Raw genomic sequence first — 16,911 nt, forward strand, 5'->3', positions numbered from 1 at the left:
GACTTGTTTAAACAGAAAGAGCTTAGAACACGATGGCTTTTTCAGCCATAAGGAAACATCAAGGTTGATCATTGATCCATTTGTGCAGTTCTTGTGAAAGTGACACCAGATCAACCAGAGGGGATCTTCTCAAATGTTCAGTAACATGTCAGCGTGGACTCACTGATGAAATGAATGGAAATTGAAGCTCAAAGCTACATTAGAACCACATATTTATAAATATAATCCATGTAATTTATTGATGTTCTTAAAATGTGTTTGTTTTAATACTATTGCATCAGTTATAATCCAGATAAGTAGTCATCCTTATGGGTATTTATTTCCTTTTAAAAGTATTCAGTCAGCTCCCCAAAAAAGTCCTTGTTGATGAAATGTAGCCACAGAGCCGTACCAAATTCTTATTTGTTAGGGGGAAGATGAAAGTGTTTCTGATAACCTATTTACTCCTCTTCTGCCCCAGTTTTTCCTCATGTCCTGAAATGCCTTTCAACAAACCTGCAAAAAGCAGGTGTGAGCTTGAATCCAACTTGTGTTTATTCACGCAGGTAGAAACAGAAACAGTTGCAGGTTGAGGCAGCATTTTCTGGAGGTTAAACCTAAACTCTCTGGTGGCTGTAGAAGTTTGCGGATGACCCTGTGATATTGCAGGTTTTTGACTCGGTCCAGAGGAGCCTTAGGACAGCAGGAGGCAGAGGAGAGTTCACTGCATCCACTGAACCTCCATCAGTCATCCGAGCAGGAGACAGTGCAGCGTGAGGAGGGGACGATGCTGAGAGGGAAACCAGCTGAAAACACACGTGCCCTGCAGAGGGTCGAGACCTCATGTCCTACTTCACACACACACACACACACACACACACACACACACACACACACACACACACACACACACACACACACACACACACACACACAGAAAGAGAGAGTTTCAAACAAGGACACAAAAAATGTACTGACAGAGATACAGAAACGGCTGTATGCTACCACAGAGATTGCTCAAAGCCCTTTCACTTCAAACAATTACTCAACATATTCTTGAATGCATATGTTCATGCATCACCAAATTTGTCCAACCCAACTTTTTTTTTTTCTGCAATCCATCTGTAAAAAGTCTTCGTGGAGTTGAATCAAGCTAGTGCCTGAGGGGCTGTTTTCACGACAACGGTTTTAGGGTGAAACGCAAAAGTTTTGTTGCGTTTCAGCATCGGGTTTACACGGAAACAGCGTTTCAGCCGACCTAAAACGCAAACTTTTGAAAACGGCCTCCAGAGTGGGATTTTTCTGAAACGCTCCCTACACCGTTGTCGTGTAAACAGTAAGCCGGTGTTTTCAGTGGAAACGCTGACGTCATACCACTCCTCAAGGGCGCATACAACAGGACAACAGTACCGTTATTACGATCATCACGAACTACCGTGTTGTGCTTGTGCTGCTGAATGTGCCGACTGTCTTCCAACAAAATGTGCATCTGTTACTCCACTTTTGCACTTTGTATACACCAATACACCAGATGACCGGCTCAACTCTACTTCGGTGGAGATCGAATAATATCTAATAAGATCTAATAACTTGTTATTTTTGAAGAAATTAATCGTTTCAGTGTACTATTCGGTCATTCCGTATCCGTTTTAGAATCAAAAATCGGAAAACGGTTAACAACTTGTTTCATTTTCCGTTTTCAAATAAAAAATCGGAAAACAAATATTATTATTTTTCGCTGTTTTGATTTTGTTTTGAAATTAAAAATAGAATATGAGAGAATGGAATTATCATGGGATTTTTTTTTCTATTCGTTTTTGGTTTGTATCATTTTCAATGTGTTGTGACCCAGGAGTTGTTCACTTTTTTTTCCCTCAGGAAGGTCAGTCAGTCTCTACCGGTTGATTCCATTGATAGTTGAATCGAGCAGCATGATAGCTAACGTTTTACAGTTATTATTAGTTAACATGGAAGCGTGTCACACTTTAGAGGCATCAGTAACATGACGTTTCCGCCCGAGGTTGTGTTGGATGCAGAAATGTCTGACACTCATTGCAGAGCATCTCCATGACATCCATTCCATAGTGGTCTATTTATATGTCACTCACTGTATATCGCCTTCTCTATCTCTGTGAACAGGTTTCAAGATCCACTCAGTTAAAGACTGGCCTCCCTGAGAAAAAAGTGAAAAAGTCCAGGTCACAACACATTGAAAATGATACATACTCTATTTTTTTTTATTTTAAAACAAAATCAAAACAGCGAAAAATAGGTCGTTATTTGTTTTCTGATTTTTGATTTGAAAACTAGAAATGAAATAAAGGTCGTTATCCGTTTTCCAATTTTGGATTCTAAAACAGATATGGAATGAACCAATGATACACTGATATAAATGGATGAGTTTTGCCTAGTTAAGGGCAGAGCTGCTTGGATTGACAGGAGGGCACACTGTAGCTGTTAGCAAAGAGGCTTAAGGCCCACTTCATCTCCACCTCTTTACCTCAAACAAGATCAGCCAAAATTATCCAGTGACAGGCTTCGTTACTGAACAGAAAACACAAACAGAACACTTCCAGTTGTGTTAAGGAGTGCGACTCAAATGCAGGAAAAATTACCAAAGCTCTTTGCCTGTGATTGGAGATGATTGTGTACGACACAGTCTAAGTATGCACACAAACTCCCATGTGTAAATATTTCATACATGATTCTGTCTGACAGGAACAGCCTCTCCTGTCCTCCTGCTTCTCCCTCGTGTTTCCCTCCTCCCCTCATGTGTTTGGTTATGCAGTAGTAACATAGTTATGACTCCTGGCTTTAATTAAGACTGTGCGTGTGTCAAAACAGCAGAAATTAAATGGAGACATAATACAGCGTTTCTAAAGCTGGTGTTTGCTGTATGTGTGTTCCCACCAAGGTCTCTGCATATTAACTTTTAATTATTAGAACATACATTATTATGCATCTCTGTTATGTACAAGCTCATTAAACCTACTATTATGATGTTTACACAAACAAACGACATTATTAATACATTTTAATGAGTATCATTAAGGGTCATTAATTCCTACAAATCACATATGTAAATGCTCATATGTATCTTTATCACAGTGATGAGAACCGCCTCTCCTCCTGTCACCTCTTCATCGATTATTCACCCATCCTTTCTTCCTTCATGCTAATTTTGTTTCTCCTCATCTTCATGTTATCTGAACATATTCCTTCCTTCCTGCTCTTCCCTCATTTAACCGCTTATTCCTTTTCTCCTCCTCCTTCCTCTTCTAGCTTATTACCTATCCCCTCCCTCCTCTCATATGTCCTCATCTCCTTCTTTCCCTACTTCTCATGCTCTTTCCTTTACTTTTTTTCTCTCCCCTCCTCCCCTGTGGACAGACAAACTAGTTGAAGCTCCATTTGTGTTTTCTCCTTTGCTCCTATTCTCTCGCTCCTGTGGGATTCCCCAAAAGTGTGACAGTGTAACTTCCCCTCCTCTCACCCCGTCTCCTCCCCTGCTGTACGCTTTAATCTTGTCAAACGCTGCATCCCTCCTCCCCTCTTTCTCTCCTGTCGTCTTCATCCTTCCATCTGCTTGTCTCCTCTTTGACACGCTGCAGAAGTTTCTCCCCTCTGCTCCTCCTCTTGTCTTTATATGATGACGGCTTGCAAAGATGCCTCCCCTCCTCTCTTACTCATCTTCCTTCGCCTCCTCTGAAGGAACCTAAATCTATCAAACATGACAGAGCGTAAAAATCCTCCTCTTCCCTCTTTTCTCTCCTCTGTTGATTGTTCTTTCTTTCCTCCTCTTTTTTCTCCTTCATCTGCACTTCTCTCCTTTCCACTCTCCCCTGTCCTCTTTCATCACTTCTGTGCAGCAGCTCTATCAAAGCATGACAAGGTGTGAAAGCGTTCTTGCACACTCACACAAACGCACACATTTACACACACTTGCAGCACATATCATCTCATGTTTTGTTCGGACAAACAAGGAGACTGACCAGCTGATGTGGGATTAGCTTTCAGTATTTCCTGTGTCTTTTAGGTCAGTCTTTTCCCTTACTAACAATATGAGTGTTTTAAAAGTGCCAGGAACTGTTGAGGGAGTGTCAGAAAAGTATATTCAATCACTGCATCATTGGCCAATTATTATGCAATCATCAGGAAGCCGTGTAAGGTAGTTGAACGTCCAACAGCCCTGAATAAGTAGCTCCTCAAACACCAACGGTACGGCACACATTTTGTGGCATTTCCTTTGACTAAAACCAGGACAGGTTCCCAAACTACTGACCTGTACTGTCTTTTTGGTGCCCTTCTGTTGGGGGTGCCAGCCGTACCAATTCAACCCCAGAAGATGGAGCAAAAAACATCACAGTCCGTTGATTGGTAGAAAGAATCATCACCTCCTGTGAGACAGCAATTGCTTTATTTCTCTTGCAGCTCACAGCCTTGATTGCACTTTGTAACAAAGAGTCACTTGCCAATCACAAAGGAGACAAATTGCTGGATGTCTTCCATCATTGCTCTTTGTTTACTGTGTCCTATTCTTCTTCCCCTTTCTCTTTTAGAGAGGAATGAACTGTAAACTTCACAAAAATACTTAATAATCCTATTTCCAGGCAAAGCTAATCATAAGCACTGCTCTTAAAGGTATGAGGAACTTTTGGCTCTTCTGATACCATCAAGACGTCAGCTGTAGTCCACACACTGACTCCTCGGCTCACAGTGAAAACACAGAGGCAGCAGAATTAAATCAACAGCTATGTTACAAGGTTTGCTAACTGAATAAGGTCTTCGCTGTCAGTTCACTGAAGCTCATTTGAATTGAAACTGTATCAGCACAGAGGGAAAGGAGTTCGAGAGAGAGGCTGTGAGAGAATTAAGAAGACAAATGTGAGGCTTTAACGCTGAGGAGCAAAGAGGATGAGATGATGGAAGGTCGATAAGAGGAAAATAAAGATTAAGAAAGAAGGATAAGGGGTTGGAAAAGTTATGTAACAAAGTAACTGGAATGGGGTACAGGTAGATGTCTTTCTCATCTCTTGTCCTCGAGTTTTAAGGAACAGTATACTGAGTTAATGTCAGTCAACACAGGAAGGGAAATCATTTCAAAGAGGGAAAGCGAATACTCTTTGATTCAGAGTTTCTTGTTCAACAGCTCGTCTGTGTGTGCGCCCTGGCTGTAAAATAAAGTTAAATAAAATTGAACTGATATGCTGAGGAGCAGAGAGAAGGACACCAGAGGGGAGAAAAATCAGAATGATAAACAGTTCAGACAGCAGCTCTGACAGGAAGCAGCATCTTACCCTGAAACACTCAACCTCTGTCAGGTCCACTCACACACACACACACACACACACACACACACACACACACACACACACACACACACACACACACACACACACACACACACACACACACACACACACACACACACACACACACACCATTAGTAGTCTGCACACATTGTGCAGGCCGTAGCTTACTAGGTCTGGCCTGGTCATGTTCTTCCGACAGTGTGGGCTGTTAATTGAGTTCATTAAATCACCATTACAGAGTGTGTAATGATGGTTGTGTACGTAGGTGTGTGTAAATGTATTTAAACAGAGAATTAAATGAAACTAATGGGGAATCCTGAAGGACATTCAGCGTGGGCTAAAGATAAATCTTATCTTTGGAGTTCAAGTCAGACCACTGAAACTCAGTAACACATCCTGAGGAGGGAAACATCAGGCTCTTCCCATAGTACATCAGCTGCTCTCAACACCAGCCCCATCAGCTGGTAGATCAACTTGTTACATTGTGAAAAGCAAAGGTCTGGACTAAGAACAGTTTTCAGTGGAGTCTTTGGGCTTATGTCCTGTCTGAAATCTTGACTTAGTGTCAATTAAGGTGATCCCATTAATTCGCCACAATCCCTCCCTCAGTATCATCATGTGATACTGATACAGCAGAACGCTTCCAGCAACACCGTTTAAGGTTCACAGTAGCCTATAAGGATGGGTACTGAATTAGGTACTTTTATTGGTACCAACCAAAGTCAGTCAAAAGTACCAGGTACTGATTTACGTAGAATTGAAAGGAACCATGTTTAGGTACCTAAATGCATCTTTGTGACAGTGAGGAAGTGGACGAGTAGGCGGTTTCCCATGCTGGACTTGAACACAGCATTGCAAGGTTATATATTTAAGAATAAATATGTTAAATGGAAAAAAAATAGATTTTATAATGAAAAAAATGTATATATTTTTCCACATAAACACAAAATAGTATTTAAAACTGGTACGGTTGAGTACAAATTGCCAGGTACTTGGCATCAGTACCATATCTTTTCAAATGTGAAGGGTACCCATCCCTAGTAGTCTATGTTATCTATTTAGAAACTTTTGTCATGCAACTTTAAAATCACAGCAAGTGCTTTCAAACACATAGAGACCAACATCAAATCAGTCCTTTAACTCATCAAGACACTATGTGACTGTCCAGAAAGGACAGGACAGTGGATAAAGTAAGGAAAAGTTTGAGTGTGGAGTGACACATGGAAAAGGGACTTCAGGCTGCAATTGAACCTGGGACGAGTGCTTGAGGGCTAGCCCCCTTTGGCGCATGACCTAGCCTCGAGGCCATACCGACAAATGGATGGTGTTTTCAGCAAAAGCCTGTTCTAAATAAGATTATGAAGACAAAACTCTTTTCCACATGGCTGGTGTAGGTGGGGCAGCATTAATCTGTTAATAGCCCTCCAGTAGCTGGTTGTTCAGGACATAGATTTCCACACAGCAGTTGTATTCTACAGTGCTTAACATTAACAGTAAAATGTCAGAATAACATGTCCTTTAAATCCCCTTAAATTAAAAACCAGGGAAACATGACCTGCAACAACCGATAAGACTCAGGTCTTCCTCCAAGCACGTCACGTGAATTTCGACAGCTTTAAACAGTTCATTCATCTAAAAATCAAAGAAAACCAGTGGCTTTTGCGTGGTAGGTTTAATGAACATCATCCAGACATGAAGCGTAGTCCAACAATGAAGAAACACTGTAAGTTCTTGCCTTTTTAGGGTCATTGGATTGACAGAGCAGGTGTAAATTAAATATGCAGTTTAATTTCCGTTTGACATTGACTGATCTAGACTTTATCACAGTGTCATCCACTGTAGCTGCGGGCTATTAAATTTCTGCCTGAGGGGTTACAGTTGATGCTCTTGTTGCCTTCAGCTCTCAGCGCAATGCTGAGCTCTACGCCTACGTTACAACAGAGAAGAAGTTTGTCCAAATAAAAAAACAAAAACACTTCTGGCCCCAAATGTTTATGAATGTGTGACTGAGCTGTAAGGGGAACAAATGACCAATGAGCTGAGGCAGACCCACAATGCACTGCACTATAATAGATGGCAATAGCATGAGTAAATGTTTCCCCATGGAAAATTTGATCACAGCCTTTCTCTCTCTTTTCCTGTCTTTGTAGCATCCCCCACCCCCACCCCCCTTTGATCCAGCAGAGTTCAGGCTCTACAGTGAATCTCAATTACTGACACACACTATAAAGAAATGGTAAAGAAGAAAGAGGAATATAGACTGGGGCTGTGCATGAAAAACAGAGGGACAGGAAAGAAGTGGACTTTTTATCATTTACGGACAATTTACAACCATTTAAACCCATAGATGTAAAAAAAGAAAAAGAAAAAAGGACACTCGGTTAAAGTCATTTTTGTTTCTCCTGTAACCTGGTTACTTTGATGAAACACAAAAATGAAGTCCCAATCCCTGCTACAGTCCAGGTCTAACGTACCCTTTGGTTGTTTTTTTGTTGTGTCTCTAGAGGAACAGCAGAAGGAGACAGAGGAGGAAGAGGAGCCACTGGCGGGGAAAGATGAAGAGGAGAGGCGCATTGCTGAGATGGGCCGTCCCATGCTGGGAGATCATGTCAAACTGGAGATCATCATAGAGGAATCATATGAGTTCAAGGTAACAGACAAATAAATGTTTTTCATCAATTCTCATGGAGGAAGCTGAGTTGGTAGACTAAACTTTAATTTACCTGTTGGTTGTTGGTCTATGTTCTAACCCCCACTTACTTTTATGAGCAATGGGTTGTGAAAACAAGGTAAAGAATACGAGCAGCTGAAACAAGTGGCTCAGCCTTGGAGATAGCGTCAGGTCCCTGGATATCAGGAAAGGGCTGCAAGCAGAGCCGTTGTTGCTTTAAATCCAAAGAAGCCAGGTTGGATGGATTGGGCATTTGATAAGGATGCCTCCTAGGCGTCTTTATAATTATTCTAGATACTACCAACTTAGAGAAGGACCCAGGGGTAGACCCAGAGCTCATAGGAGAGATTACATGTCCCACCTGGTCTGGGAATGCCTCAGGATTCCCCAGGAGGAGCTGGAAAACATTGCTGGGGAAAGGGATGTCTGTGTTTAATTGCTTGGTTGCTACCTCAGCGACCCAACACAGGAAAAATGAAAGAAAATAGAAACTGTTGGTTGAAAAGCCAATCATTACATTAATATATGATCCACTGAATAAATGTGCCAGGTGTAATCAGAGATTTCTTTCCCAGAGACAGTTACAGAAATTGTTTGACTTTGCTGTCTTATTCATCTTCCTATCACAGGTGTGTTTCTGAATCGTGAGCCAGCTTTCACCCTTATAGTTTGGCTTCTAGAAAATAAAAAATGGCATTATGGGTAATTTGATCTTGAATTGCCAAACTTTACATAAAACAGACTAAAAAACTAATGAGCCTATGATTAAAACTACTTTATCAGTTATTTAAACATTTCAGCCACTGCTTTCCCACACAACCTGACATACCACCGTAATGTAATAGTTCAATTGGTTCATTGTTATGATGATTAGCCCTCATCTTTTTTGCTGCACACCAATGTTTGAGTAAGAGGGTTATGATTGAAAAAAAGATCATTTGTTTAAGATAGCTGGGCTCACAGAAATAAATATTATAAATCACTGCCAGCGATGGAAACACAAAGATACAGCAAAAATCAATCATTTTCAGCTGTCTTTTTTTAAAGTCAGTTTTGATTACAGATGCTGCTACACTTTTTATATCCTAGACACAGACACATATACAGACACACTAATTTATCTGCCTCGCACACACACACTTCCCTCATACAGGAAATAATCGTGTAATCAGTGCACAAGTCCTTCCTCTGCTCCATCTCCCACGCAGACTCTTAAGGCAAGCAAAGATGCAATCACCACCCATGATGCATTTTGTGTGTGAGTGTGTGTGTGTGTGTTTATTTCTTTACTAATGCATGTTCCCTGCTGCTTCTCCACCCACACCCTCACTCTAGACAGACTGTTAATATCACCAAGTAATAGCTTGCCACTTGACAGAATGCTATAGGTGTGTGTGTGTGTGTGTGTGTGTGTGTGTGTGTGTGTGTGTGTGTGTGTGTGTGTGTGTGTGTGTGTGTGTGTGTGTGTGTGTGTGTGTGTGTGTGTGTGTGTGTGTGTGTGTGTGTGTGTGTGTGTGTGTGTGGATCCTATAGCAATCTGAAGTACTGCTCATGGGCAGATAGCTGAGTGGACGAGTATCTGATGTAACAGACTGGAGTTAAAATAAATACATTAACAGAAACTCAGCTGTTCAAAGTTTTACTGATAGACCGAAAATGTTAAAGTTAAGGTTAGTTGTCACGATTTATGGCAGAACTCAAAAGCAGACTTAGTCAAGACTGTTTTCTAAAAGGTTTTATTATTAAAAGTGCAGGGTAAGTGGTGGACAGGCAGGTGGGAGGAGGGAGGTGGTAAGGCCGGATGCAGGAGAGTCCTGAAGACAGGGAAAACTGGTGTCAGATGGGTAGGCAAATAGATAAAACTGGCAAAAATCTTTGCAAAAAGTTTTCTAAATCTGAGCTGGACTTGGCCACTTAAACAAGCAAACTGTTTAGGCACAGCGGTCTGGCAGGGACTGGATGTTGGTGCAGGGTTTTTTGTAGGCAAAGGTGACTGGATGATGGCTGGCAGGAATATTGATTGCAGATCCAGTTGAGGGTGAAGGAGACAGAGCAGGAAGGGGAGAACAAAAACAAAAAACACACACTTACAGGCACACACAGGTCACAAAACAGGGATCTCAACAGTAGAGTAGGGTATAAAAAAAATGTTTTTTATCTACTCTGAAGCAATGAGTTATGGGTAGCTTGGTTTTTGTTGCCTTTAGATGGGTTCAAAGTGCATCTACTGGTTACAAACATTTTCAGACTCTCCTTTAATCTACCTCTGAGGGTGCCACAAATACATAAACACAGATGCACCAAAGCGTGCCTTTCCCTCCATCTCAGTCCAAAGTGGCGATCTGAAGGCTGAAAAGAGAAGAAGGCAAGAGGGGTAAAAATAACCCCATCACAAATTAGAGAAAAACGATGACAAAAACCTCGCTGAGTATGGTAAGATAAACACTTCACATACAATAGGCGGAGGAAAGCTGGTTATGAGTGTGTGCATGTGTGTGTGTGCATGTGTGAGTCCACAGCAGCAGCAGCGAGGCACTATTTACACCCCTCAGCTCCATTCAACACAATTAGCATCCTTGTTTTCCTCTGAAGTGCTGGGGAAAGGAGCGCACAATCCCCACTGCTGTGCTAATTAGTGTGTAATGTGTGTGTGACTGTGCGCAAGGGGGCATGTGTGGTATGTGTGTGTTGTCTCTATGTAGTAGCTTCTTCTTTTTGAAGAAAAACAGCAGAGAAATGTCAATACAATAAATAAAGGAGACTAAAAGATGAAAAGGTGGAGAAAAGGGATAGCTGAAGGGAGCTCGCTGAAAGTAACCCCCCACCCCAAGAAGAAAAAAAAAAGATTGATGCAATTTCTTAACACTTTGAAACATTCATTAAGTGACATTAAGAGCAGCCAGTTTTAGCTGAGAAAACCATTTCATTGTATTTTCCTCTACATCAGAGGTAAATATTGTAGCTACAATTTAAAGCTGCTCTGAAAAACTCTCTGTTTCAGGTTTTAAGGTGTTGTATAAAGCACAAGTTGAAGTGCTGACTTCATATATTTTCATACTTTGGTGCAGAGTGGACAGGGTTGAGCGGTGCTGGTGTTAGAAATCTTTACCATCAGTCTTTACACCTCATCCCTAGACTACTTTGTCTTTAAAAAGCCTGTGCAAAAATAGTGTTAAAACCCTGATGAGTGATTTAAAGTGTTTGAAATAAACAATATACATCAGTCTGAAATTCAAAGTAAAAACAAGCTTCATTGGCATGAAGTTTTTGTTCTCTTTAGAACAGGTTGCCTAAGGTGGCGCAACGGTTAGCGCTGCAGCCTCACCGCAAGAAGGTCACTGGTTCAATTCCCAGCTTGGCCAGTGGGCCTTTCTGTGTGGAGTTGGCATGTTCTCCCCATGCCGGGGTACTCCGGCTTCCTCCCACAGTCCAAAAACATGCTCACCAGGTTAATTGAACACTCCAAATTGCCCATAGGTGTGAGTGTTTGAGTGAATGGTTGTCTGTCTCTGTGTCAGCCCTGTGATTGACTGGTGACCAGTCCAGGGTGTACCCCGCCTCTCGCCCAATGACAGCTGGGATTGGCGACCCTGGAAAGGAAAGGCGGTTTAGAAAATGAATGAATGTCATTGTACAATAAAAAGGATAAAGAAAAAATATCAACATCATACACAAATTAAACACAAAAAAAGTAATAACATAAATCAAAAATAAATAAATTTTTGGTACCTAATAACACCTCATTAACTGTCTTTGACAAAAGTCTGTGTCTGACCCCACCCATCCTCACAAATATCTGTACAAGGTACTACCCTCAGGAAGGAGATATGAACACACCAAGACCAAGACTGACAGAAGGAAAAATAGTTTTTTTCCTCATGCCATGACACTGGTCAACAATGAACTTTTTAACATCATGACTGTATATTGCCTTGAGTCTTAACTGTTTTAACTAGTTGTTTTTTTAACATACCTGCTTTTATCCCTTATTTTATTATTATTATATATTGTGTTCTAAAAACACGGAGCAAAGACCCCAACACAAGTTTTTAACAGTGAATGTACATTATCTTGTGGCAATAAAGCATCTTATCTTATCTTATCTTATCTTAAGTATGGGACAAGCTGTCACATATTCAGCTGACAGCTGAACAGTAGCACTCTCTTCACCCAGAATCTTCTGGATATGTTTCTCTCGAGGAGTTTAAAAATTTCAGGGCATAAATTTGTAAATTTAGGGAACAATATGTCTGTAATATTTGTATTGTTTGGACAGGTGATGAAGAAATGAATCTTAATTTCTACCTGTCCTGTGTTTTAGAGCCTGCAGATTCCCTGAGATCTCTCTTACCACTACTTTTGATATCGCCTGATTTCAACAGCCAGTTTATGACCAGAGAGCCTGTTTTTAATGAGTGTCTGTCTGAAAGTAAAGAGAAATTAGTTCAAAATGAGGTTTTTAACCAAAAATTCTGTGTGTGTGTCATGGAGTCCATATTTTGCTTCCCAGCCTGGCTCGTATGAAGAGAATGATCAGACTTCCGTGTTGTCTCTCACTTTTCCCTCTCTTTCACCACTTTCCTAAAAGAACACTGCCAGTGTCATGTTTTAAAGATGAAAACCGTCAAACAAATTTTGAATCCTGGATAATTAATGTGTTTGTGAACAAACAATGTCTTGTTTCTTACCTGATCATTTGTCTTTGTTACTTATAGAACACAGTGGATAAGCTGATAAAGAAGACCAACCTGGCTCTGCTGGTAGGAACCAACAGCTGGAGAGACCAGTTCATAGAGGCCATCACTGTGAGCGCAGGTAAGGCCACTGAAGTGTGACTGACTGTGTATAAATGTAATATATCATGCTTTTGGATTTTAGTGGTGTCATCTGAGAGGGTTTTGGGGGCAGATGTGTGTATTGTGTTGGGTATAAAACTGTTTAGTGTATAACAGCTGCAGTTTTATGGTCTCTGGGTTTATCGCTGTTGCTGCTTTGTGTGTTCGAACAGTCAATGTAACCAAAAATATCACAAACCTCACGCTGAGTGTGTGAGGCCCATCACATCAAAAGCTGGTTGAGTGTGTGTGAGTGTATGTGTGTGTGTAATGAGGTGATTTCATGGTTGCACTGAGTCTAGTGTGCTGTAGTGTGTGTGTATTTGTGTGTGTCATTGACTTTTAATGGTTGCTGGAAAGTGGAATGGCCTGGTTTGATGGTTTGGACAGACAAACATTGACCAGATGGGCAATAATGTTGAGAGCAATTGAAGGAGCGTACGCACGTGTGTGTGTGTGTGTGTGTGTGTGTGTGTGTGTGTGTGTGTGTGTGTGTGTGTGTGTGTGTGTGTGTGTGTGTGTGTGTGTGTGTGTGTGTGTGTGTGTGTGTGTGTGTGTGTGTGTGCAGAAACATGAGTTTGAGAAGAAAAGAGTTGTTTTTAACAGCTATATACAAGAAGGATCTTTGTGAAGCTGCAGTGGTGTGTTTTTGTTTCAGTATGAGACTTGTTCAGATGGACTTAGAGAAATCAGGTGGGATGCAGAACACTAATTATGCAAAAAAATTTCAGTAAGAAAGAGACAGAACACCTAGTGTTACAACTGAAAAAAGTGCTGTTGGAAATGAAACTGAATGAATAAAGAGAAACACAGATATAGAATAAAGGAGGGATGTACGAGGACACAGTGAGAGTAGATGTGGAAAAGTAAAGAAAGGCACATTTTCTATTTCACTGCAGAATCTTCACAGTTCGATGGTTAGTAGTGGCAACTTGCCCTCTGGAGGCAGCACAATATTACTGCAACTCATCACTGAAAAAGCAACATTGTTTAGAGTAGGAAACTTTCACTGCAGTTTCTGAATGTGTCCTGTGAACAGTGCAGACCTGTAGTTACAGTCACTCTCTCTTTGATTAGATCTGTCTTTGAAAGATTCTTCAGATTGAGCTGTTCTTCTGTTCATTTCATGCACAAACACTTGATGTTTGGATTTACTCTGCCCAGCTATTGCATCACTGTTGTTTGACTCAGTCACCCAGGCTGGCTGTATAAACTATAAACTGGGTCCTCAAAGGGTGATTGCACACTCATGCCATCAGAAAATGCATTTTTGTCAAGTTTGGAGAAAATCAATTTGTCAGCAGAACTCCAAGGAACTTCTTGAAGAACCATCAATGTGGGAATTTCACTGATGAATATTTTGTGAAGAGATAAGGAAGCCTCCTGATGCCCATCAGGGCCCCACGTGTGCAGGGGCCCAAGGTTTCAGGGGCTTGATTTGTATCTTATATGACCCCCTCCTGATTCTCTCTTAGGTCTTCAAAACAACAAGAAACAATTCAAATCATTATTGATTCAATTTAGTTATTTTAATTATTGACTTTTTTTCAATCAAAGAAAAAATATATTTTTTAAGTTTTTTTTAATATTCACTGTTAATTGCCTGGAGCATGTGCCTGTGGGAACTATAAAAGGGGGGCCCACCAAGGAGGGGGGGGCATTGAACTGATCGCCTTGAATCAACCGCCTGTTAAAAAACTCACACTTAACACAATGGGCTAATTATAATATTTAACTATATTTAGCGCAACATTAGCTTTAATTCACACAAATGTCAGCAGATGAGGAGGATGACTGACAGTTTGCGTTTTCTCAAACTCCTATACAGACATCTGGTTGAAGCAGGGTTAACACACTGAAACAGATGATTTGATGCTGCCTTGTTGTAGTTTTGACGTTACACAGGGGAGAGCATGTGAAGAGCAAGCCGCAACCTCCGGTCTAAGAATATGAGACAATGCTGAAGTGCTAAAACCTGCTGTTTCTCGAGTGTTCGCTTGAGGCTGGCTCCGGAAGTAGCAGAAGTCACATACACACCATGCCAAAAAAAAGCCATTTTCAAAGCTGAAATTAACCTATTTACAGCCTGGTTGGCAAAAAAAGGGCAAAAATTGCAAAAATTATGTAATGTGAAAAATTTGCCCAAATTTTATGAATGTGCAAAAACAATTGAAAAAGTTGATTTTTCTTAAATTTTCTCAAAAAACAGTAAAAATTGTAAGAATTTGCAAGAATTTGCACTAGCCTGGTTTAAATTACGTCTCCTGTCTGAGTCGCTAATTTTACTACCGGCACCCACTGTACGGGGGTGAATTTTTTTCGAACTCGGTCGTTCAGAGGATATTAAGATCGCAAGCTCCCTCAATAAGAGGCACAGCTGAGGGTCACGTGACCGACAGGCGCCCTATGGCTGTACGTGAAGCCCTTCCCCCTTACAATATGGCTGCTATAGCTGATGTGCTTCATTTTCCGTTTCAGAAACAGATGGGTGACATCAGCGAGACTACGCCCATGTTTTATACAGTCTATGGTGAAGAGAAGCACTGATCTATATTGTTGTCTTAAACTAATTTGCACTTCACATAACCATGTATTAACTTGTTGTTAGCTAGACAGAGCTATTGTATGAATATATATCCCACATTAGCGCCAGACTTGCAGAAAACTGAATATTTTGTGCGAAGCACCTGCAGTCACACCCTCAATGTTTTCTGTGCAGATACCATATTAGAGTGTGTAAACATGTATTTTAAATAAATATGAGGTACACAGTCTTATAAACTTATTTTTTTTTTATTATTTGGGCATAGTAATGAGATAAAATATGTGTTTATGTATTAAAACATAGAATTTGATGTTTTACAGCAGTAATGGAAAAAATATATTCAATGAAAAAAGTTGCTGAATGTGTCATATTTCTGAAAAGTTTATTCTCCAGATTAGCCAATAGACTTCCAAAATACTTTTTGTTTGAAGGGATTTTCAGTGATAAGTGCCTGGTTGCATGTCTTTACCATAAACTGATTTTTGTTGCTTCTAACTTTTGTATCGTTAAAAAGTTAAACAGTAAAGATGTCATTTAGAAATCAAGTTACACATAAAAAAAATCACAAATCCAAAATCACTGCCAAAATGGAGATATCAGTTTTTGGAGTTGTATTTGTTTGATTTGGACTTTTGTTCACTTCAGATGAAACTACTGTAGAGAATGGCTCTAAATCAATTCTAAGAGGAGAAGATGAAAAAGCTGTGGCTGCAGCTTACTTTGAATCTAGGTTTCTATTTAAGCATTTTCTGTCTCTGGCCTATTCAATCACTTTAGTGCCTTCAAATCACTTTATCCTGTGTGTTTGTGTGTGTGTGTGTGTGTGTGTGTGTGTGTGTGTGTGTGTGTGTGTGTGTGTGTGTGTGTGTGTGTGTGTGTGTGTGTGTGTGTGTGTGTGTGTGTGTGTGTGTTTGTACTTTAGTTAGCCAGCCTGTCAGCCAGCCTTTGTTGGCGAGCTGATGCCATTAATGAAAAGGCCTGTCTTCACTCTTTTATCTGAGATTAGCTTGTCTAGGCGGACAGAGTGCTTTGTGTGTGTGTGTTTCTGTGTGTTTCTCACTCTCTCTGTTACTGTGTATGTGTGTGTGAGCGAGAGAGAGAGAGAGAGAGAGAGATGTAAAAAAGCAGGGAGTGTAGTTACCACTAAAGAAACTAACACACAGCTTCTCTCTCTGACACACACACACCTAGACATATGGCTTCATCAGAAAAGTATTCACACAGTGAGTTTCCCAGGGTTTCAATGGCCTTGTACACTTAAAAGGATGAAGTACAGCACAACACACAAGCACACACAAATACACACACAGCCAGGCAAGTTAATAAGCAGAATCATATTCAGAACCAGATCAAACTGGAGAGAGATTTTTGGGCCTTTAACCCTGAAGCTGATTGGATTTTAGGGGTTTAAAGTATCTGAGAGCTGATTGGCTGCTGAAGGATCAAACTGGCTGCTGACTGGGTAAACAGTCATTCAGCTGCAAAGGGACTGATTAGAGTAGAAAGACATTGCTAGCTCTATTCTCTGCTGCCTTTGCTGTGTGATAATGGGCACATGGAGGACGAGGA

General features: G+C 40.7%; 1 protein-coding gene across 3 annotated transcripts in view; it reads left to right on the plus strand.

The window, feature by feature from the left end:
- The window catches only part of slc8a1b (solute carrier family 8 member 1b), a 162,282-nt gene that overhangs the window by 117,481 nt on the left and 27,890 nt on the right, over positions 1-16,911 (plus strand). For all 3 annotated transcript variants that reach the window (XM_074676033.1, XM_074676032.1, XM_074676034.1), the window contains exons 6-7: positions 7,796-7,941; positions 12,678-12,777. In XM_074676033.1, the coding sequence (XP_074532134.1) occupies positions 7,796-7,941; positions 12,678-12,777 (246 nt within the window). The remainder of the gene's footprint in view (positions 1-7,795; positions 7,942-12,677; positions 12,778-16,911) is intronic.

The sequence above is a fragment of the Halichoeres trimaculatus genome, unplaced genomic scaffold, assembly GCF_033239565.1.
Source record: "Halichoeres trimaculatus isolate MK-OKI-2021-1 unplaced genomic scaffold, fHalTri1.1 fHalTri1_scaffold_8, whole genome shotgun sequence".
In the NCBI taxonomy this organism is placed as follows: domain Eukaryota; kingdom Metazoa; phylum Chordata; class Actinopteri; order Labriformes; family Labridae; genus Halichoeres; species Halichoeres trimaculatus.